General features: G+C 33.9%; 2 protein-coding genes across 3 annotated transcripts in view; one reads left to right on the top strand and one right to left on the bottom strand.

Annotated features, from left to right (window-relative positions):
- Positions 1-1,315: 1,315 nt before the first annotated feature.
- Positions 1,316-9,716, top strand: LOC113391747 (fatty acyl-CoA reductase wat-like). Its single transcript, XM_064220032.1, has 10 exons — positions 1,316-1,642; positions 1,858-1,948; positions 2,296-2,418; positions 2,800-2,924; positions 3,326-3,484; positions 4,568-4,677; positions 4,957-5,024; positions 6,004-6,202; positions 9,018-9,198; positions 9,267-9,716. Exons 1-10 carry the CDS (start codon positions 1,473-1,475, stop codon positions 9,640-9,642), a joined length of 1,602 nt encoding a protein of 533 aa, XP_064076102.1. The 5' UTR covers positions 1,316-1,472; the 3' UTR covers positions 9,643-9,716.
- Positions 9,717-21,271: 11,555 nt separating this feature from the next.
- Positions 21,272-26,371, bottom strand: part of LOC113391691 (fatty acyl-CoA reductase wat-like) — a 51,054-nt gene continuing 45,954 nt past the window's right edge. For both annotated transcript variants that reach the window (XM_026627746.2, XM_026627747.2), the window contains exons 6-11: positions 26,238-26,354; positions 24,407-24,516; positions 23,743-23,804; positions 23,321-23,537; positions 22,500-22,680; positions 21,272-22,296 (exon numbers count right to left, since the gene is read on the bottom strand). In XM_026627746.2, coding sequence (XP_026483531.2) covers positions 21,948-22,296; positions 22,500-22,680; positions 23,321-23,537; positions 23,743-23,804; positions 24,407-24,516; positions 26,238-26,354 — 1,036 coding nt within the window. In that variant the 3' untranslated portion in view covers positions 21,272-21,947. The remainder of the gene's footprint in view (positions 22,297-22,499; positions 22,681-23,320; positions 23,538-23,742; positions 23,805-24,406; positions 24,517-26,237; positions 26,355-26,371) is intronic.

Raw genomic sequence — 26,371 nt, 5'->3', positions numbered from 1 at the left:
AGACTAATTTGCTATTAGGTAAAATAATATTTGAACCAGAGACTACTTCTAAAAAATATTCTAAGAAAATTATTTCGTCTATTTTAATATATATACTATTTTTCATAGCGAACAATTCGGTTTTACGAGAGGTCGCTCTACAACTGATGCGAGAATAGCACCTCTGAAACATATTTAAGATGCTTGGGAAAAATTACAGAATGCTGTTGGAGTATTCTGTGATTTCTCTAAAGCATTTGAATGTGTAGAACGCGCAACGCTTCTATATAAGCTCAAATACTACGGTATTAAATTCTAATATTATTGCTTGATACTTAAGTCAAAGAATTCAACAAATTTTCCTTAATGGAATTAAGTCGTCTGAGTCTGTGCTAAAAATGGGTGTTCCACGAGGGTACATTTTGGGTCTTTTTCTATTTATAGTATATAAATGATTTTCCTTTCTATGTTATAGGTGTAATACAGATTTCTTTGCTGATAATACTTAACTATTTTTTAAGGTTGATAGGGAAAATTAACTATAACGATGTTAACAGTGCTCTATAAATACACGATTGGTAATTTAGTTTTGTATGTTCCAAAAATAAAATTTGTATTTTTTATCATACTAAATATATTAGATATATAATAGAAATCAAAACCATAATACATCATCGTCAATAAACGGTGGCTGTCTTTCTATAACCGACACTAAGGTTTTTTAGGAATAGGATAATTAGGATTCGAAACTTTAGTAGAGTCCTCATTTTTTTATTTCAATTAAACAAATATTATGTATAGAAACAGAAAAATAATGAATAACAGGTCGATGACGCACGTTTTGCGTTACTCCTGCGTTACAACTATAGATGATGTCATCCAAAACAATTTAGGGCACGGCGGTCAAATCAAGAGAAACACGCCAACTACGCAGGATTTATTTTGGTGCATAAATGTCTGCGCAAACTAATAAAACACTTACGATAGTTCTATAATACAAACAGAGGTGGATTCCTCCATTCCAGTACACTTATCCGATGAGTTGGATCAATCCAACAATCCGGAAAAACTCAGTCGCAGGACCAAAGGCACATATTTTCAATGGGATTCAAGCCAAGCTTCGTGAAGAACATTTTTGTTTTTTGAAAAATTTAAATAGAAATAAAATATATATTTAAAATAGATTGATTTTTAAATGACATGTATTTATTACAATTAGGTCGATTATATTAACATGTAAATATATTTTAAATGAATAATAGTAAAATCATGTATTTACTTTACAATTATTTGAACTATATTGTAGTGCCTATAAATTCGGATTCATATACAAACTTGCAGTTGTAAGTAGTAGTCCAGCAGTAGTGAAATACTGTCTAGATTCTCCTTTAATAGGTTTGACCGGTTGTAGGTGTTTTGAGATTACGTTAGGTACTGTAACTATTGCCATTACATAAGCAAATACTGAATTCTATTTGAGAAGTTCAGAGAAAATGGATTCAATAATATCAATTGAAGAACAGGCATTAGAAAAAAGAAAAATCTTGAATGAAGCCATTTTAAGTGGCGATTCTCAAGTGCAGAAGTTTTATGATGATGCAGTCGTGTTCGTCACGGGTGCGTCAGGCTTCATTGGCAAGCAGCTGATCGAGAAATTGATGCGGTATGTACCAAAGAAACGTTGTACTGCAAATTGAGATTGTGCTGCAAATTTTAAATTAAGCTAGTGGCTAGCTTGTATTTATGGCAGCTGAGTCTACAGCTTTACCGTTAAACCCCAATTGACAGTTTTTATAGTTCCATGCATCAGAAACAATTTCAAACCGTTGGTATCACTACCAAATGATGTCATATAGTTTATGTGTCTTTATGTTTTAGGTCAGCAAATATAAGAAAAATTTATGTGTTGGTGCGTCCGAAGAAAGGAAAAAGCGGTCTAGAAAGAGTTACTAAAATTTTGGAGGACCCGGTATGATACATTTTATTTATATCCCTTTAATTCATCAAGTCTTAACTAGCTGTCGTGAAATTGATTAATTTCAGAATATTATATTTCGAAAAAGTCTCCTCTTCACATAAGCATCGCATTGCTTTAGGCATAAACTATTCATGACATTGCTTGTGAGCTATCATACTATTGGGATATATGATGTTTCTTTGCGGCTTAATTCTGATAAACTGATCTTCAATTCGGAAGCCAGCAATACCATAATTACGTATATTACTCCTCATCGAGCCACTTACCCTATCGAGATACTGTATATCATGTTTATCAAACTTAAGAATTTAATCATATTTAAAAAAAATCTTTTTCAGGTATTTACAATTCTGCGCAATGATAAACCTAGTTTCGTGGACAGAATAGTGGGAATTGAAGGCGACGTCTCTGAGATTAATCTTGGAATTGATGACAAAACATGGGCCATGCTCACCAATGAGGTATGATTAAATATAATGATGATTAGTTTGAGAGAAAACAATTACCTGAACAGTTCATACGTAGCTTTTATTTTTTCCCTTAGCTAAGTTGACTGGCAGATGGGCCATTTGGAAAATTAACTATTCAAAACATTACTGGGCCCTTAAAATTAAAACTTTATTGAAGTTAAAGGTTCAAATATCACATTAATTTTTTTAGTAATTTCATTATATTCACTTCATTATATATATTCACTTCATTAGAAAATATTTACTCAAGCTGTTAAATCTTCTTTGTGACCACCTTCACAGATGGATGGGCAGAGAATGAGTTTAATAAATCAGTTTAATAGATCAATTGTTTTTCGATATATAATATTAATTTAAGATTTGTTTTAACAGGTAAACGTGATATTTCATGCGGCTGCTACCGTCAATTTTGTTGAAACTATCAAAATGGCGACCTTGATAAACATCCGTGGGACAAGAGAGATGCTGAAGTTTGCTAAATCTTGCACGAATATTAAGTACGTAAATAAAAAAATATTGAGCTAAAAATATCTAAAAAATCTAAACAACGACTCACATCACCTAATTACGTGGAAGTTTCTCTTAGAAAAGTAGTAAAATTGAATGGTATTTGTGCTCTATAAATTATTCTGTTCAATTGTTATATATTTATATAGTTTTCCATTATTTATGGGAACGGCCACCGTGACCACTATTGACCAGGAACACATTATCACACGTAACCATTGAATTGGTCTAGGCTCTCTAGACCAGGACCTATAATCATTTTTTGGATGCTCCCATACTCGGTGGGCTTCCTGTTAGCCATTGCAGAATATATTCAATAATAATATCTGGGTGATGAAATCGGTACTGAAATTTTTCAAAAGCGTTTATTTTAAATATGAATGATTCATAGGTCGATAGTTCACGTGTCTACAGCCTACGCTAACGCTACGAAGAATCGTGTCAAAGATGAGGTGAAAGAAGACTTCTACGACAGTCCAATACCTCCAGATACGTTGATAGATCTTGCAGAAAGTGTTCCTGTAGATACTTTAAACGACATGATGACTCCGTGAGTATTTCTTTTATGAACTTTAGTCAGCGTTTCAAATATTCAACCACAGCAGTTATAATTAAGAAACTTGGCGTTCTAAGCTTATCTTTACTTCTTGTGCACATACAATGATTATCACTGATATTATCAAAGTGATCAATGCTATTGTGAACATACATAATATTGTTGTAAATATATTGTGACGCAACAGTGACTATACCTACTTTGTTAAAAACATCCCGAAGAGAGTCTCTAGCTCCAAGATTATAAATAGACCTTTTGTAAAATAAAAACAGATTCGATATTTGCAGCATTGCCCCAAAGTAATATGCCATATGACATAATACTGTGAAAATAACCAAAATATACTATACGAGCGGTATCAATATCAGTTATTTCACGTCGGCCGATCGTCTAAGACTATACAAGGCGCAAATTCGGCCTCACATAATACGGAATACTGCTCTCACCTCTGGGCGGATGCTCCCCAGTACCAGCTCCTTCCATTTGACCGTATCCAACGTAGAACGGCTCGAATTATCGACGATCAAGTCCTTTCCGATCTGCTTGATCCTTTGGCTTTGGGTAGAGATGTTGGATCGCTCTGCATCTTCTACAGAATTTATCACGGGGAATGTTCCGAGGAATTTTTCGGATTAATCCCGGCTGCTGAATTTCACCTTCAGACATCTCGTCAAAATTCCAAATATCACCCGCACCACCTAGATGTCCGAAAATCCACAACAGCGCGATTTTGAAGACATTTTCTGCCTCGCACAACCACTCTGTAGAACCAGCTTTCGCCGACGGTTTTTCCGAACCGATACGACTTGGGAACCTTCAAGAAAAGCACGTACTCTTTTCTGAAAGGCCAACGCACCTGCAAGCCCCCCGGTGTTGCAGATGTCCATGGGCGATGGTAGTCACTTTCCATCAGGTGAGCATCCTGCTCGTTTGCCATCTATGACATAAAAAAAATAATAATAATTCAGCATCCAGGATTCCCAGCTCCTAAAGTTCCCAGTTCCCAATATTAACACATAATCGTTAAACATTTCTTACGACTTGTATTTGTAATTATTTAAATTAATCTGTGTATAGGCTTACCCAAGATTGGCCGAACAGTTACACCTTCACAAAAACCGTTACCGAGGACCTTATAAATCGTCACGCAAGAGACCTGCCTATTTGTATCGTTCGACCTGCGATAGGTATGTATAATATACTAATAGATAAATTGGAAATTATTTTTAGTACTTTGGAATCAGCTTCAAGCATTCTCTTCAAGTATGGTCCTTGTCCAACAGTGGGAAATATAGAGGCTGCTTCTTTAATTTTTACTTTTTTACTACAGAGTCTAGTGAATACTAAGTGGATGGCTAACTAACTTCATCAACATCTTTCCAATATCAAGGACAATTTTAATAATATATAAATAATCTAGAACTTAATTTAATTATTTGAAATTTAATTTCAAATATCATTTTTAGTGACACCAGCGCTTGAAGAGCCGATGCCTGGATGGGTTGATAGAAGAAATGCTTTAGGACCAAGTGGAGTAAGCGACGATTTCCAAATAATATTTCCAAATTGTTCAGTTTAATTATCTAGATGAGTTCTAAGTTTTCAGGTATCAGTGTCTTTAAACGCACTAGTTCAATCACCCTTTGAACAAAGCAATTTTCAACTGAACAGGTTTCTACATTAACTATAAGTGTACAATGATTTTTAGTTTTTTATTGCCAATATCTCGGTTTTCCTGGTTTTCATTTTAGTATATTTGGTGAATTCAAAACAACTATTTTGTATCAACGGTTTAAATACATACACACTTTATCTGAAATAATCAATCACGAACACCTTTGTAATTTATCAACGTAGGATACGTTATAGGTATTGTGAGATAAAAACCAAATTTCACTTCTCAAAAAATTCTAATTATTGTATTAAGGTAACGGTAATTCAATGATATCATTATTCGTCATGTCTTCATTGAATTTCCGTTCAACTGTTTACAAATCATTTTAAAAGTTTTATAAGTGGTAGCAATTTTACTTTTTAAATAAATAGGATACTCAATTATTACACAATAACCATTCATATTCATTCTTGATAAATAAAATGTTTTGCGAATTATTAGTTTGAATCGTAACGCACGGGAGTCTTGAAGTCGCTCACTATTAAATACCGATATAAAAGTATCAGAGAAGAAAAAAAATACTGAAAGGTTTCGTGGGAAACCTGGTTGGGACGAAGTTGCTTCCGCTCTATATTACTTGTTAAATTAAATAAAATTGTTATTAAAAATTTCGTATTCAAACAACAACAAAAAAATCCAGAGAAATCAATCATTCCATTCCAAAAACTTGTATATGTATTTATGGAAGATCTATTAAGACTTTCTTGAAAAATATTGTTGTTTATATAGTATAAACTATCACCCCCAAATGTTCCGTCTTGGGTTAGATCTTATCCCGATAAAGTACGTTTTTATTAATAAGATGAATACACAATTATGAAAATAAATCTGTTTTTAGGTTATACTGGGGTTGGGCCTCGGCGTTATACACGTGATAGTTGCAAAGGAAGAAGTTATGATGGACTTCGTACCCGTCGATTTAGTTAATAACGCTATAATAGCAGCGGGATGGGAAACCTATGAGAAATTCAATTCAAGAAATGACAAGAAAATATCCATATACACCGTTACGGCAACAAGAAATCCTATGAATTTGCGTAAGTGAATCTTATTAGTTTAGCCGAGATCGACCAGTGGTTAGAACGCGTGCATCTTAACCGATGATTTCGGGTTCAAACCCAGGCAAGCACCACTGAATTTTCATGTGCTTAATTTGTGTTTATAATTCATCTCGTGCTCGGCGGTGAAGGAAAACATCATGAGGAAACCTGCATGTGTCTAATTTCAACGAAATTCTGCCACATGTGTATTCCACCAACCCGCATTGGAGCAGCATGGTGGAATATGCTCCGAACCTCCTCAAAGGGAGAGGAGGCCTATAGCCCAACAGTGGGAGATTTACAGGCTGCTAATGAATCTTATTATTCACATTATCTCGGATTTTTGTATCATTAATGTCACACTACTGACAATGTACCCGATAAAATACTATTTTATTTAATATCATCAACATTAGATGCAGCTAGATTTTAAGATAATAATGTTTCTAAAAACGTTATTACTTTTTCATTTGAAACAGTTTCTGAAATGGACATCATGAGCATTTAAAACCCTCAGTATTAAGAACAAAACTAGACAGACTTGGCGTATTTCGGTATTTTTTTTTCAATTTTGGTTTTTTTTTTCTGTTTCTAGTATACATAAATGATCTTCTTTCCTATGGTAAGGGGATCTTTGGTATTATGTTGTTTGCTGACGATACTTTACTGATTTTCAAGAAAGAAAAACAATAAAAAAGAGATTATGCCGATGTAAATTATTAATTAGGTCTACTTATAATCTTCAAGCCAGAGGCTCCCTTTGGGATATTTTACAAGGAAGGAATATTTACAGTTGCGTCACAATATATTTATAACACTGTTATGTATATTTACAATGATATTGATCACTTCGAAGGAATCAGTGATAATAATCATTGTATTCACACAAGAAGTAAGGATAAGCTTATACAATGTAACCTTCCAAAATTTAATTTTAGCTCAAGTAATCCCAACTTTTTATATAAATCACTTTTAAAATTGATTGAAAAATTATTCAATAAAATATTCCAGTTCAAATCCTTTTATCAAAACAATCAAATACAGTTCTCAGACTGGGCCACTACCGGTATATATATAAGCCGAAATAAATTATATGAGCTATATGAACTTAGGAAATATAATCGTAATTGTAAATTTCTAAATTTTGTAAAAAAATATTCCAAGTTATTTAAACAAGTTTGTCAAACAGCTCGATCGTTGCATATTAAAAATAGAATCTTAAAATCTAAAAATAAAATGAAAACTATTTGGGATATTATAAGTTCGGAGACAGGCAGAATGAAGTTTGATGCAGGACGCATGACGCCTTAGACTTAATTAAGTGTTACTTTCCCCAGAATAAGGTATAATTTTATTTTGAGAGTATAACTCCGTATGATGTATTAAATTTTTTTAATACATGAAATCTTAAAAAACCTAGCGATCTATGGGATCTATCAGTTACAATTATTAACAACGTAATTGTCGACTTGGCTCCTTATTTAGCTGTCATCTTTAATAAATGTGTACAATCTGGTATTTTTCCCGATCTATTAAAATTAAGTAAAGTAATCCCATTATTTAAGGCCTGTGATAAAAATGACCCAAACAACTATAGACCAATCTCTATTTTGCAAATTTTTAGTAAATTTTTTGAAAAAATGATGCTTAATCAATTATTATTATACTTTAACTCGAATAAGCTCATTCTCAACAGTTCGGTTTCGCTAAAGGTCGCTCGACTACTAATGCGGGTATAGCATTTATTAAGCACATTTATGATGCGTGAGAGAAGTCAAAAAATGATAATGGAGTTTTTTTTTACTTATCTAAAGCTTTCGATTGCTCTAGGCCTGATATTCATCTAGAAAAATTTAAATTTCATGGAATCAAAGGCCCTGCATTGAGATTCATTTCCTCCTAGCTTAATGAAAGAGTTTTGAAGGTTGTTGTTAACGGTGCAAAATCAAATGGTGCTCTAGCGCAAATTGGCGTACCACAGGGTTCAATTTTAGGATGTCTCCTATTCGTAATATATGTAAATGATTTACCTTATTTTGTAAATAATACTTGCGACATTGTACTGTTTGCAGATGATACATCCCTTGTTTTTAAACTCGACAGAAAACAACTATGACGTTGTAAGCAGTGCTCTGTCGCGGGTTCTTGGTTGATTTGACATAAATAATTTGGTACTAAATGCAAAAAACACTAAATTTATTTCGTTTTCCCTGCCAAATGTCAAGTTAAATTCTTCTGCGGTCATTTTGAATATTGAGTTTGTTGAGTCGACGGTCTTTTTAGGGATAACCCTTGACTCTAAACTTCAAAGGGGCACCTATTTGTATGCCCTAGCAGGGAAACTAAGTAGTGCCGGTGGTAGTATTTAAATATCAACGATTCAAAAACGCTTAATTGCGAAGTTTACTTGAATAAAATTGATTTGATTTTACCGCCAGGTTTCCGACCAAAGTCAATAAATCCTTCTTAGGAATACCTCGCGGTATTCGCATTTTATAATGGGATTCTACAGATATTTTTAACTTTGCAGATTCTTAAATTCAAATCGTTTATTAGAAAAGCATTAAAAATTAGTCATATCAATCAACCCAGGATAAAAAAACGTGGAGTACTTTTAACTTTTAGGCAGAATATTTTATATAAAATTATATTTAACTTACATTAGTTTTGTTTTATTGAACGTTGGAAAAGAGTAACTAATGAGTTTCTTGCTGGTTCTTCTCAGCAGAATCGATGGTAGCGTTTAATACAAGTGTATTAAACGGAATTTTATTCGTTCTCTTAAGAATAAAACTATTTTTTTAATTTCCAGAATACATAGTTAACGCAGTCGAGAATCTTAAATATAGCGTAGTGTCAAAACAAGCTATTTGGCACTGCTTTGGTATTTTGACTGGATACAGATTCACTTATGTCATTTTATCATGGCTGTTACATTATATACCGGCTCTCATAATTGACGGATGCAGCATATTGATGGGAAAGAAACCAAGGTATGTGAAAAAATATTCTATGAGTAGTGTTTCGTGTATGAAAATATAAATTTGTAATTATCTTACAGGTTATTCAAGGTATACAAATTAGTTGACACACTCTCCGCAGTGTTCGAGTTTTTCTTTACGAACGACTGGGTGTTTCATGATGCAAACACTCTCTCACTATACAACAAACTGTCGGACACAGATAAGCTGTTATATAACTTTGATATGGCGTCTGTGGATTGCAGCAAAAAGATGTTTGTGTTTTGTTATGGAGTTAAGAGATACATTATTCAAGAAGATGATGCTGATATGGAATACGCGTCAAAAAAACAATTTTGGTTAAGAGTAGCTCATTATACAATTTTCCCTTTGTATATTTATTCATTGTATAAAATAATGTATATTGCGTTTGGTTTTATATACCAAATCTTGACTGCGATATGTCTATATTTTTAACATATACTGAAATTAAAGGGAATTTAAAGTTACTTATTATTAATCGTTGAAAGCAAAAGATAAATTGTGTTGTAAATATTATTTAAATTTAATAAATTTTTAAATATGTTTTACTGATTTTTTTTTTGTTCTTCGAGGAATTAAACAAGTAAACTGATGAAAAGCAAAATAATGAACTTTTTAAGATTTATAGTGATTAGATTCTTTACCTATGCTTTGAGCGAGCCCGTTCGGGTAGGTACCTGACAACTATATCATATTCTACCGCCAAACAGCAATACTTAGTACTGTCGTGTTTCCAATTAAAGGTTGAATGAGCCAGTGTAGCTACAGGCACAAGAAAAATAACATCTTAGTTCCCAATGCTGGTGACGCATTAGCGATGCAAAGAATAGTTGAAATTTCTTATGTCTTATTTCTAGAATATCAATGCAAGTAATGCTAAAAGAACGTGGGCAGGCCACGTAAAAGAAAATACAATAAATAAATGTGTTTGATTGTTTTAGTAATAATTTATATCTTTATTTTTATATTGTTTTCTGTAAATAGTTTTGGTACTCCATAGCTTTTTATTATAAAAAAGGAAATCATAAGCATACAATACAACGTCATAAATATGTATTAAATATTAGAGACTAGCTGATCCGGCAGACTTCGTACTGCCATAATTGATAAATAAAAAGCTAAACTTTCGTATAAAATAAATTTTGAAACAAACGATAGGAATTCGTAATTAATAAAAAAAAATGCTTGATATGAATGAGGTTTTATTGTTATTATGCCGTTGACCATACAGTTGAAAACTCTGCAAGGTCCATGTATCATATGTATTAAGCATACAATTTTGGGTCAACTGTTTCATAGCATTTGTAATTAATGTATTTTTCTGATCGAAGCTGTCGTTGGTTCAAACGGATGTATGTCAATTGTTCAGTCTCAATTTTGACATACATGTCTACTGCAAACTGATGGAAAAGCACATCAGAACATAATATTCATGGATCATGAGTCTTTATGAATAGAAATTCATAGCACTAACTTTTTTGTAGGCACCTGCTTGGTATCAGCGCCTGTTACTTGTTTAACCATTTTTATATTAAAATGTTATCCATCTTCCCCCTGCCAGAAGATCAAAGGAGATTGTAACACATCAAAAGTCCTGTGTGTTTCAGATACATGTTTTAAATCATTATTCCGACGATGAAGCACAATATATTTTTTTTTTTTTATAATAGAGTTGGCAAACGAGCAGGAGGCTCACCTGATGGAAAGTGACTACCACCGCCCATGGACATCTGCAACACCAGGGGGCTTGCAGGTGCGTTGCCGGCCTTTCAGGAAAAAGTACGTACTTTTCCTGAAAGTTCCCAAGTCGTATCGGTTCGGAAAAACCGCCGGCGAAAGCTGGTTCCACATAGTGGTTGTGCGAGGCAGAAAATGTCTTAAAAATCGCGCTGTTGTGGATTTATATATATCTCTAGATTGTAAATTTTCTCCGACAATGACAACAGCCACTTCGTCAATGGTGGGCGAATTAAACTTCCTTGTTTGTTCATCGGCAGGTATTTTGTCAGCTCGAATGACAATATTATGTCTGTCGGATGGCATTCGATCAAATGCTATTTTGAACATGTTTACTAAATTGTTGTTCTGATGAAGAAACATTTGTAATTCTTGGACAATGGTTCTCTTCACTGTTGGATTGTGAGCACAAGGCTTATCAACTTCCGCATCTGAATTGCCCATAAAATAAATTTGTAAAAATTGATGATCTGCATCTGGTCGTGGTAACAGCGCCGCCGGAAAGTGATAATTTTGTCCTTGTATCTGTAATTTTTAAAGATCTGTTAAATAATTATATCTGATACATATTCCAATACAATTCCAACTTGAATATTATAAAAAACTATTATGGTATAATACCTTGAAAGTGGGCATAAAATTGTCCTGTACAATATGTATTGCGCCAAATTATGTCATCTGGAAATAGCTGTTATATTTTTGAACGTTGAAGAAGTGTATAGAATCATTTCTCATCCCAGAAATTAAAGAACGTAAGGGATCTGGTGGTGCGACCATCTGTGGCAATTATACTTTGCCTCCAGCACAACACAATCCGATTAGATTCACCACTGTATTGTAACACCTTACAATATTTACAAATTATTGTCATTTCCCCAACTGTTACCGATTTGTCAGCACAATAATCTTTTACCGGATCACAGTGGAATGCAGGATCGTTCCAGGATCACAGCAGCACTGCGTCTGCGAGATCTCTCAATGTCATTATGTCGTGCTCGCTGGTGTTGTGTGTTTGTGTTATGTTGTGTTTGATGTGCACGAACTCATTGCATTCTAAGCCTATCTACTTCATTGTCACTCAATAAAGAACGCAATTCTAACATAGCAATACGACTATTTTCTCGATCTGTCTCTTTCTGATCATTAGTGCGGTTAGCACGTGAAGTCGCTCTTCGCATATTTGATAATGACATTGATACCGAACATTGATACTCGATTTTTATTGAGCACTAAACGTCGATGTTAATTGATAACATCGGTGTTTTTTGTAAACTTTACGTCGTCCTAAAAGGAAATTATTAAATTCGAGAAATAGATGTAACGATGTTTATAATAATGCAAAATCAATTTTAAAACATCTTTGTTTTATTGTCTAACATCGATGATCATCGAAAATCAATAATAATCGACCATCCCTATTTCTAAGGAAAAACAAAGTTGTTTTTATTAAATTCCTAGCATTTTTATCATACTTACTTACCTTCTAAGCCTTACTTGGACTTCCACAAATAATTCAAGATCAAAATTAGCCAAATCGGTCCAGCTGATCTCGAGTTTTAGCGAGACTAACGAACAGCAATTCATTTTTATATATATAAATAGATAATGATCATATACCAAAAACAGAGACTGACCAAACATTGAACCCTGTGAAACGCCTTCGTAATTGACATATCCAGATGAATTGACTCCCTCAATAGTAACTTGATAAAGTTTTACATGATGACATAAGTTTACAGTAACAACATATACTTCTATACTAACATTATGAAGAAGGAAATAAAGTGCGAGAATTTTTACAAGTTTGTGGATTTAGGGAAAATAAACTCGAGAACCACAGTACCTATTTTACCATTTTAAAGGTTATTCTAGATGGTCATAGGCTCATAGCTTTCATGGCGTACGCTGTGTGAATGGCTGTAGTTACACGAATATAATGTATGGTCGAATTGTACCTCATGATAAGTACTTAAAATAGACTATGGTAACGTATATCTTCGAAGAAAAAGTCACGGCGATTATATATTTTTTTAATTTTGGCCAAAATTAATGTATTATTTTTGTGGAACTGATGTGGTGTTGATATATATATTACGTATGTGTACAGGCACAAGGGACATAACACCATAGTTCCCGAGGTTGGTGGGGCATTGGTGATGTAAGGAATGGTTAATATTTCTTACAGCGCCATTATCTATGGGCGGTGCTGAACACTTACCATCAGATGGCTCATTTGCTCGTCCGCCTACCAATACCAAAAAAAAGAGGAGGAGTAGTTTATCGTTTTTATTTTAATTAGCTTCTTAAATTGTTTTCGTATTGCTAATTTTATTATCGTGTTTAACCTTACTAATACAATCAAAGCTACTATAATATATGCATCCTACGTGACGACCAATCTTCGAAGATCGAAATCCAAAATCTATCGACGAGGCGACAGTCATTATTTTAATTTCTTTAAATTTACATATTAACGAATCTTTTGGGCCCAGGTTATAGATTGTACGAGTAGACCTCTTCTGCAATAAAAAATGGTAGTAACTTTCGCATTATCCCAGAGTAGAATGCCATAAGACATTATTACGTAGAAACAACTAAAATACCCTAGGTGTGCCGTGTCAGTATCGGGTAATAGCCTATTTTTTTTTGCTGCAAATGCTGCCGAGCTAATTTTATATCGAGGCCCCATTGGAGCTTAAATTCTATTGTGACACCAAGGAACTCTGCTTCACCACTTAAAGGAAGGAACTGCTTCACCACTTAAAAGTACATTCGTTTAGACACATCTTAGGAGTAGTGAATTTAATATTTATTTTATCTTTTTACTATTTAACAGTAAGTTACATTAAACCAATATACTATTTCAAAGATAGAACTGTGTATTCTGTGAAATAAGTACAAACAAAACTTCGTACATTTAAATTAACAGCTCTTTATTTTGACGTGCGTATTGGTTGGGAATTTGAAGCGTCTAAAATAGGCAGTAACTTTAGATGTGATTTAAGTAATGCATGAGTGCCGTCTATCGCTATAACATATGGTCACATACAAATTGTAAAATAAGCGGATATGCTATATTTTTATGGCAGGCGCTAACACATTGTTCAAATCTCCATATATTGAAATACATCATTTATTTTAAAGATTGAAGAAGTATTATCAGCAAACAATACTATCTCGTGTTTATTATTTAATCAAAACTTATAATTAATGCAGAACTTGTTCGGTAGGTCGTGAGTTCAATTCCCGGATCAGGTTCGAAAAAGCCATCGGATTTTCTTTGAAGATTTTTTTTGCCCGAAGATTAGTTGCTATTGCTTACATATATGCCTCGAAAAGCAAGCAAACCTTATCTGTACAGTAACTTGGTTTTAAACCTAAAACGTATTCCTTACATGTGTGGTCTCTCAACGCACATTCCAACATTGACTGATAATAATTAAAGTGGACACATTATATAAAAGTTCTTTTAACGTTCGAATAGTTCCGTTGTCTGTTTCTAAAACTAAACATCTTATCTTTGTAATATTTAAATGGGACCAATTCAGAGTAAACGTTTTCAAAAAAAAAAAAGATAAACCTCCTAATTGAGATTCTACTCCTTTTTAAGGGTGGTTAAATATGTGCTAACATACGTTAATTTTATTTACCCCACTTGGTCCAAATGCATTTTTTTTCATCAATCCATTCAGGCATCGGTTCTTCAAACGCGGCTATCACTGTAAAAATGAACACAATAACAATTTAAAAATCAAATTCAAATATCGTTATTCAAAATAATAACATTACACAAAAATCTTCATTGATTGTCGGAATTCTATCTACCATTTTGTGAAACAAACTCTAAGGGATTTTCTGATTTATCAAAAATGTATCTTTACCATGATAAATTATTTAAAATATATATTTTATGAAAAAAGCGGATGATAGGTATTTCAATTATTACGTGTTTTTTCTCTTCTAAAGAACTGATGTACATATGTTTGAATTTTGGACAAAATCAACCATTTACGTTCAATTAATCTGGATCTAGTTAAATGACTGAAAATTACAAGTATAAAGACACAATAAATCACAAATTCCGTCACTTCTGTGGACACAATCCACCTAGAATTCATTAGACTCTGTAGTAAAGAAATAAAAAGTAAAGTAGCAGCCTATATAGTTCCAACGAGAGACAAAGGTCATATTTGAAGAGAAGGCGTAAGGTTGCTTTCAATGTTCATCTATCATTATAGTATACATACCTACAGCGGGTCGAAGGATACAAATAGGCAGGTATCTTGCATGACGCCTTATAAGATTTTCGGTAATGGTTTTCGTGTAGGTTTAACTCTTGGATAAGCCCATAGACAAGAAACTTTAATTTAAATAATTACAAATACAAGCCGTAAGTCATGTTTAACAATTATGGGTAAAAATCCATTGCCAGGAAACCTTCACCTGGAAGAGGATTTAGAATTGCTCTAGCTTTCCTACTGGAAGGTGAATGGTGGCAGGTTCACTTTGATTTTTTGGGTTATTTTCATAGTGACCACTATAACAAGCTTTACACTAAAAATTAAATTAAACAATCTGGCTAAGCTAAGCCTAGTAGACACGTTGCTTACGTATAAAAGAAGCCTGTACAGTATTTTTTATATTTCTAACTTAAAAAATCATGAACTTCCCATACCTAATTTCACCCGCTTGGGTGATTAATTTTCAACAACACTGTAAAAACACTATTTTACTCATAAGCATATACCTAAAATACCGATTTCCATATTTCTAAGTTATATTTAACTTCCTTGAAAGATGAATTTCGGAAAGTCCTCTCTCAATACAGTCCTACAAAAATCTCGTACAAAATTTCATCCTGTTAGACCCATCGGTTCAGCCAGAGTATGGTATGTCAGTCAGTTACTTAGAAAAATGTATTAAATAGATTCTGAATGATATGAATTCAATACCGTTATTTTTTAACACAGATACATTCTACAGATGCCGCGCGCGAGATTGAGAACTGATCCTTGTGTTCTTTGACTAAGAAGTTTTGATTCCTATTAAGACGTCTCCTTTACTCTAACTCAAACATTTTGCAAATGACAAATGACAGTCGATCGGAGTAAAACATAGTATGTAAATTGAACGTATGATAATGAAATCTTGGTACCAAGCAATGAATACGACCAAATATAAAATAATTAACGCATATGAAGTTAGTAATTTAAAAATGATTCAACTTCTTTGGGTCAGTAGACGTCTACAGACGTAAAAACAATTACTCAGACGTCGCGCTGTTGTATTGTCTCTCAGCGTGTTAATTACAACCGCTGTCGTGTATTAATTATGCTTTACTAAAGTCACGGAATAAAAAAAAACTCACGGTGCTATCATGCCGTTTAAAGTATCTTCAGGAACACTTTCTGCAAGTCGTATCAACGCATCTGCAGGTATTGGACTGTCGTAGAAGTCTTCTTTCACTTCACCTTTGACACGACTCTTCGTAGCGTTAGCGTAGGCTGTAGACAAGTGAACTATCGACCTATGAATTATTCATATTAAAAAAAAGGAATGAACGATTTTAAAAAGAGTAAGTAGAATGTTTGACTTTTCTAGGATGTCTCATCCATCTCATTACGTACTTAATGTTCGTGTAAGATTTAGCAATTTTCAGCATCTCTCTTGTCCCACGGATGTTTATCAAGGTCGCTATTTTGATAGTTTCAACAAAATTGACGGTAGCAGCCGCATGAATTATCACGTTTACCTGTTAAAACAAATCTTAAATTAATATTATATATTGAAAAACAACTGATCTATTTATTACATTCATTCTCTGCCCATCCATCTGTGAAGGTGGTAACAAAGAAGGTTTAACAGCTTGAGTAAATATTTTCTAATGCAGTGAATAACGTGTAAACAAAAATATTACTAAAAAAATTAATGTGATATTTGAACCTTTCATCATTTAAGTTTTAATTTTATTTGCCACGTAATGTTTTGAATAGTTTTTTTTTTATGACGCCTCAGCGTTGGTGACTACTTACCATTTTCCAGATGGCCCATCTGCCAGTCAACTTAGCTAAGGCAAAAACTAAAAGCTACGTATGAACTCTTCAGGTAATTGTTTTGTCTCAAACTAATCATCATTATATTTAATCGTACCTCATTGGTGAGCATGGCCCATGTTTTGTCATCAATTCCAAGATTAATCTCAGAGACGTCGCCTTCAATTCCCACTATTCTGTCCACGAAACTAGGTTTATCATTGCGCAGAATTGTAAATACCTGAAAAAGATTTTTTTAAATATGATTAAATTCATAAGTTTGATAAACATGATATACAGTATCTCGATAGGGTAAGTGGCTCGATGAGGAGTAATATACGTAATGATGGTATTGCTGGCTTCGGAATTGAAGATCAGTTTATCAGGATTGAGCGGCAAAGAAACATCATATATCCCAATAGTATGATAGCTCACAAGCAATGTCATGAATAGTTTACGCCTAAAGCAATGCGATGCTTATGCGAAGAGGGGACTTTTTCGAAATATAATATTCTGAAATTAATCAATTTCACGACAGCTAGTTAAAACTTGATAATTTAAAGGGAGATAAATAAAATGTATCATACTGGGTCCTCCAAAATATCATTAACTCTTTCTAGGCCGCATTTTCCTTTCTTCGGACGCACCAACATATACATTTTTCTTATATTTGCTGACCTAAAACATAAAGACACATAAACTGATAATGACATCATTTGGTAGTGATACCAACGGTTTGAAATTGTTTCTGATGCATGGAAGTATAAAAACTGTGAACTGGGGTTTAATGGCAAAGCTGTAGACTCTGATGCCTAAATTATAAGATAGCCACTAGCTTAATTTAAATTTGCAGTACAACGGTTCTTTGGTACATACCACATCAATTTCTCGATGAGCTGCTTGCCAATGAAGCTTGATGTACCCGTGACGAACACGACTGCGTCATCATAAAACTTCTGCACTAAAGAATCTCCACTTAAAATGGCTTCATTCAAGATTTTTCTTTTTTCTAATGCCTGATCTTCAATTGATATTGCTAGATCCATTTTTTCCGAATCCCTAAAGGAAAGCCACTGATCTGAATTACCACTAAAAGGAGGTATTTTTAAAAGAGGCAAGATGCATTTTCTTCTTTTTCCTTGTTTTCAAAATACTCCAACAAAGACTGAGCCTTGGCAATTAAATTATAAAATATATTCTCCGTTGTATTCCTCAAGCTGCTTTGACATATCATCTTCTAATAATTCTATCTGTGATTGTATATCCTCAAAACAGCTTGAAAGGTCACGAAACTTGTCACATCTTAAACGAAGTTCGTTTAATTGCACCGCATTAAATTCCTTACATTCCTTTAATGGTGATAAATATTTATCGAAAACAGTTAATCTACCTCTAATGGTTGCTCTTTGTTTACCAAGATCCTTTAAATTACTCATTTTAACGGCGAAAACAACGCAGTGATACATATGTTTCAATAAATATGCCTTAATCAATTTGTTATTTTTGGAGCTTTAATTAATCATCATGTATCCGGTTTCAGTACAAGTAGTTTAAAAGATTACATCTCATATACGAATATGTAGCTTATGCATGCGCTATGTCATTTGCTACGGCTTTTCCCCATTAGGAGTTCACGTATGTATATGATAAAATTAAAAATATAACTTTTAAACTGGATTTTGAACATTCCTCCACCCTGAGCTCCTTGTGCTAGTTAGCACGAAAAAATAAATCGGTATTAAGTAGCATGCTACTACTATATTATATGTTATTGTATGTATGTATTTATTTATAAATAAAAAGAAAGTATATATAAAAACAACATATCTAGCAGTGCAACAAAAACAATACATTTCTTTACAGTGTGCACTGTGGTTTCTAGAACAGAAGCAAAATAGATATTATAAAAGATTACATTAACAGCCTGTAAATTTCCCACTGCTGGGCTAAGGCCTCTTCTCCCTTTGAGGAGAAGGTTTGGAGCATATTTCACCACGCTGCTCCAATGCGGGTTTGTGGAATACACATGTAGCAGAAACATAATAAACATAATCAGCCTGTAAATTTCCCACTGCTGGGCTAAGGCCTCCTCTCCCGTTGAGGAGAAGGTATGGAGCATATTCCACCACGCTGCTCCAATGCGGGTTGGTGGAATACACATGTAGCAGAATTTCTTTGAAATTAGACACATGCAGGTTTCCTCACGATGTTTTCCTTCGCCGCCGAGCACGAGATGAATTATAACGACAAATTAAGCACATGAAGATTCAGTGGTGCCTGTCTGTGTTTGAACCCGAGATCATCGGTTAAGATGCACGCGTTTTAACAACTGGGCCATCTCGGCTCTCCGGCTCATGAATAAACAATAAGATCTTTACTATAAAATCATAATACTTATACAAAGAGGATAATTTGTTTTTATTTACATTTATAAACAATTAATTGCTTCCGGCCATTCCGTTCGCACTATACAGGTTGATCAAGAAATTATACGTAAAGTATGCATTTGTAATTTTTTTCAACATTTTTTGTTTTAAATTTGTTTCCAGACTATTTATCGGAAAAGGAATAATATATTCAAGCACTCGTTTTCCATAAATATTATCATGCTTGATGATTTGTAATGTTTGTCGTTTTTGTACTGATCCCATATTCTTTGGAGGAACAATATTGTTTTTCGTAACTTTAATTGAAGATGATAAATTCTATCGAGATATTATTGAAATGTAAGACCATAGCTGCTCAATCAGTATGATACTATGGATTCACTCGAAGATTTTTTCTAACTTTTGTTAATTTAGCTAAATGGCTCCTCCCAAATTCAATTACTATTTATAAACTAAACGCTGATTATTAAGTAGTAAACTCAAACTCAAATTATTTTATTCAATATAGATGCATTATACTTACTTATTGATAGTCAAATTAAACACTACCACCGGTTCGGAAAAGGAAACACCCTGACCTGAGAAGAACCGCCGAAAGAAACTCGCCGAGTCTTTTTTTTTGTCAAACTAATTAAATACATATTATATTTAATATGAATAGAAATGGCCAGGAGACGATCGTTTCATTCCCAAGGTGTGCTATCAATCATAAACTCACTAAATGTATAGTACCTATCGCAAAGCGTTAAATTCAACAGAAGCATTTTGAATGCTTTCTGAGATCGTGTTGTAGAATCGTATACATTGCCCCACAAAAAAGTTACTGACTCTATGCAGTCGAGTAACAGGAGTTAAAAGTTTGTGTTTGTTCCTTGTACCAATGCTAAAAGAGTGACATTCTCTTATAAAATCATTCAAATGATTTCTTTGGCTCCTAGGTTATAGATTGCGCAATAACAGGTCCTAATCTACGAATTGTGTAAACATTGATGGCTATCTGCGATTATTTTTATATCTCCAGGGTATCTGTTGTGACTTGAACCTATATACTAAACATTAAGATCAATCATGAGACTATTTTAGTGATTGTTTTATATCGATGTTTATTTTATACGATGAGCTAACAGGAGACTGATGTCGATCTGCATATTGGTACATTTCACAGGTTTTTACAGCGTTTTTTAGATCATTAACGTAAATAAGATAATTAAGTGGTCCTAAAATTGACCCTTGTAATATTCCTTTTGTCACTTGTATCTCTTCACTCATAATTGCAGCAATTTTAACCTAGTATGCTTTGTTCGACTAGAAATTACAATAACAATTTAAAAGAGCCCTCTTACTCCGTTATCTTCTGATTTTTCAAGAAGGATATTATGTCGTGGAGTATCAAATGCTTTGCTATGATCAAAAAAAACAATCAAAATGTGTTTTTGTCGTTTAAGTGTTTATTTACTGTACGTGTGTATATTTAATAGTGCGTAATAGATTTCCATATTGCACCTCCGTTGCGAGACCGTCGCTTTTGCGAAAATGCAATGTCACAGGAGAAGCATTTAAAACGTTGACATTCTCCGAGTGTCGCCGTGATTCGCGCCAAAACTATAATGACACTCACGCCATCTTACGGAAATGATGTGTACTACGGAAGTAAGGTTATTGCACCATGTAAAGGGTTGCTTTAGTACACTTATTACGAATTTAACTCATTTTTTCAATTTTTGCACAAGCGACGGTCTCGCACCGGGCCCGCGATGCTGTATGTGAAATAAGAATGACTTTATTTGTTGGCAAATATATTTTTCCACATTTGTTGCAATAATAGTTATAGGTGTCTAATTTTCATATAAGTCACCGTGTCCCTTTTTAGGCATTGGTATATATAATTATAAATTAATAAACGTTCAATTTATTAAAATATTTATTTATAATATATTGTCTACAGATTTGAGCATAATCAATTTAATATCTAAACATCACATTGCATACATTATTTTCATTATAAAAACTTTATACTATGACAAGAAATTGAGCCCTTTATTGTATATTCAATATCAATAAAGCTATACGTAGATATATTAAATAAAGTCTTTAGGAGAACTTTTACAAGCATTAGCAGCCTGTAAATTTCCCACTGCTGGGTTAAAGGCCTCCTCTCCCTTTGACGAGAAGATTTTTGGAGCATATTCCACCAAGCTGCTCCAATGCGGGTTGGCGGAATACACATGTGGCAGAATTTCGTTGAAATTAGACACAAGCAGGTTTCTTCACGATGTTTTTCTGGACCGCAGAGCACGAGATGAATTATAAACACAAATTAAGCACATGAAAGTTCAATGGTGCCTGTTGTGTGCAAACTTTTACAAGAATTCATTCCAATACACGATATTCCAATTATTCAGTATACAAAGTTCCATGTTTAATATTTGGCGTCCTTAAATCTATTATTATTTACTAGTTTTAAAATCATAACTCTTATCCACCAATAAACCAGTGTAAAACCCATAAAGGTCAATGACACTTGTCTAAATTATACAATAATCACAACACAGACTAATATATTTACAGCTTAGCAACATAATTGTCAACCTATAATAAATCTAGCAAGAAACCAACACAGTCTCAATAGAGCCAAACAAATGACAGAAAGACAGATATAATGCATGATTTTCAGCTTGAAATGTTTCTTTCTGCTCTGAGGGAGGGTATCCAGAGGATCCTTTAAGAGGTAAAGCCTGATTCCTCTGACATATGATTTGAAATATGTCTCCCAGTCCAAAGTGCGCATGTTGAAGTTGAATATGTGTTTGTCGGCGTCGCATAGTTCTTTGAACAAATTTTGTGCGTTATCGTTATGAAATTTCCATTCCCGTAAGGCGAAATACCCGATGACAGCTGAGAACTTTTCGATTTTCTTATAGGCTTTCCTTAACCTGAAACGAAAACGGATATTTTTATTGATCACGTAAACTATCTGGTAAAGTTTTGGCATACTTTAACGACCAGCCTCACTTCAACTATCTTTCGGTATTCCTTTGTTTTTGGGTTCGTTTCCCGTTACCAGATTTGGTCTCGTAACATTTCGATCTAAAGGTCCTTATAAGATCGTACTCAAAACAAATAATCTCATACTTACATAGGTTTCTTCCCAATCATAATGGCGATAGCGTCCACAATATAAGCTGGTATCCAGTGGAGGAAGAAGCAGAATAAATTATAAAGAAACTTCGAAGGTGTCAGCCAGAATAGATAAGTCCACACAGCTTGCATTGACGGCACTTGGAGACCGTAAATTTCGGTGTGCTTCATGAATAACTCTGTAATAAAGATTAAACTTTAGCTCATACATATATCGTAACATACATACATCCAGTGTGTAGAGTAGGTATATATCAGCGCAAAGGTGTAATATATGTTTACATCGTAAAATTATTGCCAATATGTATGGATAGAAAAACCACTCAGAATAAGCTGATCCATTATAAAATCTTCCTTCGTTTTTTATATTAATAATGTATCTGTTATTTTGATCTTTAAGTCTTAAAACCAGATTATTATTCTTTTATTCCGCTCATTGGAAATCTTGAAAAGTTTTTGGGTTTCCCCTTTTATTTCCCCTTGGAAACGGATTATTTTATTTTTATTCTAGGGGAACAAACAATGAGGTGACACTTAAAGCATTATAATATTACATACATCAGCTAAGTTTCCACTGATAATAATAACACAATTACTACAAATACAAAAAATCAAATAGGTAACATTTTACAATCAAATGATATCAAAAAACGCATAGTAAATTAAAGCTCATACAATTTTGAAAAAAAATTAATTATTTGGGATTCCTATTGACCAAAATCACAGCGATAGCTGTCCTCGCCACGAATCGGAGAGGCTACTGGTATAAATTCTTAAAACACACGATCTAATTAATCATTCTGATTAAAGGTAGCTCACCCCATGTCAAGGGTCGTTCTACTGATGATACATAATTGTACACAGTAGGTAACTGGTCCATTGGTGCTTCTTCGTGGTTTCCAGGGTAATCCTTGGCAGTCTTCCAAGCAGTGGCAATGCAGCCGTTCACGACCAAGTCTCCTGGGACCAGATCGGCCAGAGCCTTAGGGCTGCAGTTCAAAACGTGAAGAAGACCCACCGCGGCACCAACGACCACCTAGACAATTGAGATAGCTATTACTTCATATTGACTAGGTTCTAATAAATTTCATGATAGTCAATTGTACTATTGACAGCATATAATTTTGCTCTGGTAGTATTTTCTTCTGGTACTTGTAGATCTATTTTATTATATTTATTATTGTTTGTAGGAATTCATTCTTTTTCATAATAGGTATACAAATATATATGTATATACTTACACCCGTAGGTCCATATACATTGTCTATCCATCCGGAAACTGGTTCGTCGGCTGTTGCTATTACTGAAATAAAAAAATCTTATAATTATGTTTATAGATACTAATATTATTTCATTTTATTTTCAATAGGACAACCAACAGGAGATACAATATCACATCAAAATAAAAAAAATACATTTCATAATTATTTAGGAAAATGTTCTACTATTTTCAGGTGAATCTCATCATGTACTTTCACAAAATTAATAATTTCTAAATTTTATATAGTCCAAGTAGTGTTCATATTTACTCCAAAATAATGACGTAACTGTAATCTGACTTTTGATAAAATATGGCAAGCTTCGTTACTGTTGCAGACAAATAAAAAACTAGAATATTGAAGTCGGAGAAATGTGTTATTATTGAGATATAGTGCTAAATTCTCTGATAGCGCTAAATACTTCTGAAAGTGAAAGAATTATTCAAATCGGTTCAGTAATTTCAGAGTTTACTTCCGTATCCTGTCCTGTCCCAGTAAATTTTTTCGGTAGTGTCGAATTATGACGAGAGTGCACCTGTGTTATGCTTTATAATATGTCCTGCATAGTTGGCTGGTTTCTTGTAAAATTGACTACGGTCACCGAAATCGATCAGGACGAGATGATCATAATAAAAATATATCTTACCAATAGATGGTCGGAACAATGCAACCGGAAGGCCCTTGGAGTACTTCTGGACGATGTCTTCAGCTGCTGATTTGGTATATGCGTATGTGTTAGGGAAATCACCCAGCAATCTGAAACCATTAATTTGGTTTAATTACAAAGTCATAATGGTCTTTATAAGTAGAAATACATCGAATATAACTAAGTATTAGATCGGTCCCATAACATATAACAGTTCAGATTCGAGCATCACATAAGTGAGCCAGAAGAACTGAGTCATTACAGTGTTCAACCTGTAATAATACAATTTGTTATATAACGCCAGTTTTCGACATTATACCATTTTTTTATGGCATTGGTTGGCGGACGAGCATATGGGCCATCTGATGGTAAGTGGTCACCACCGCCCATAGACAAAAGCGCTGTAAGAAACATTAACCATTCCTTACATTACCTATGCGCCACCAACCTTGGGAACTAAGATTTATGTTCCTTGTGCCTGTGATTACACTGGCTCACAACAATACAGAGTACTGTTATTTGGCGATAGAATATCTGATGAGTGAGTTTTAACTACCCAGACGGGCTTACGCAAAGCCCTACCACCAAGTGACATATTAAAATGTAGTAAAACTTAATATTAGAAGAGTAGTCTACTATTGATAGTAGTTCGGTTATGATAGTTCAATGACTACAGTAAATGCGAACTCGAAAAATCAGTTGAAGTTTCAGTGTGAGAGAAAATTAGAGCATTACAGTACAAAAGCAACTGACTCAACTGCAGACGAATACTCGTCAGTTGGTGAGGCAGTTCTGTATCATACTGCTCAGAATTGAATTTTAGATTGTTAAATTACAGGCGAATGCTTCCGATGAGAAACCACCCTTACACAAAACTATAACACGTTTAGCATTACAGTACAGAAGCAACTGACTCAAATGCAGGCTAAGGACCAATACTTGTAAGTCAATGAGGAAGTACTGCAACTAGATTGTTACACTACAGACAAATGCGCAGAGGAAGAGATGAGGAACCGCCCTTACACAAAACTATAACAACACATTTAGTCTTCTGCTCGTCCGCTTAGAATGACGTAATGTTGCCAAAGTCAGCATTTGCTATGCTCCATTAGTTTGCCAGTAACACCAAATGTGTTTTTAATTTCAAATAGCTGAGTGGAATTCGTAGGTGGAGGAAAAAATCGTGATGATGGTCGCATGTGATGAATAGAACTACCACTTGTGTATCGACCAATCCACATGGAGCAGTGTGGTGGTATAATTAGCGCAGCAGTGGAACAATTACAGATTTTTACATTACTTAGAAAGTACCTGTAAAACTACTAATAGATGAAGTTAAAATTTTAGTAATTAACAACAGTATTAACCTAAAGCAATTATTTTTTTAATTGAATTAAAATAGGTAGGCACACTGGAAAAATGGCGATCTGATTATAAACTGATATATCAACTATGCACCGTGAACCTTCGGAGCTAAGTTATTAAGTCCCTTGTGCCTGTCAAACTCAGCCTTCACCAATAATCACCAAAGTTTTCTAGATTCGTATCATTTGTATAGCGTAAGTGGTCAATAAGTGGTCACCACTGCCCATACACAATATCGCCGTATCAAATTTTAATAAATGCGCCACAAAAGTTGGAAACAGAGATGTAATGTCCTTGTGCCTGTAGTTACACTGGCTCACTCACCCTTCAAACTGGACAAAACAGTACTGTATATAAGTATGACTGTTTGTGATTAGAAATATGAGTGGGTTGTACCTAACCAGACGGGCTTGGACAAAGTCCTACTAACTGAAATATTCAAATACAAATATCTTAAATCACTTACCCAGGAGTGATGGTGTTTAAGGTCTTCTCGTCGATATTCTCAACGAGATCAATCAACTTCTCGCCGGACAATGAACTTTCGTAGAATTTCTCATCAATTTCTCGTATAGGACAATTACTGAAATTAATTAATTA

This window comes from Vanessa tameamea, chromosome 30 (genome assembly GCF_037043105.1).
Source record: "Vanessa tameamea isolate UH-Manoa-2023 chromosome 30, ilVanTame1 primary haplotype, whole genome shotgun sequence".
NCBI classification, from domain to species: Eukaryota; Metazoa; Arthropoda; class Insecta; order Lepidoptera; family Nymphalidae; genus Vanessa; species Vanessa tameamea.
The sequence above is the reverse complement of the archived record's forward strand: the minus strand, read 5'-3'. Positions and strand labels throughout refer to the sequence as shown.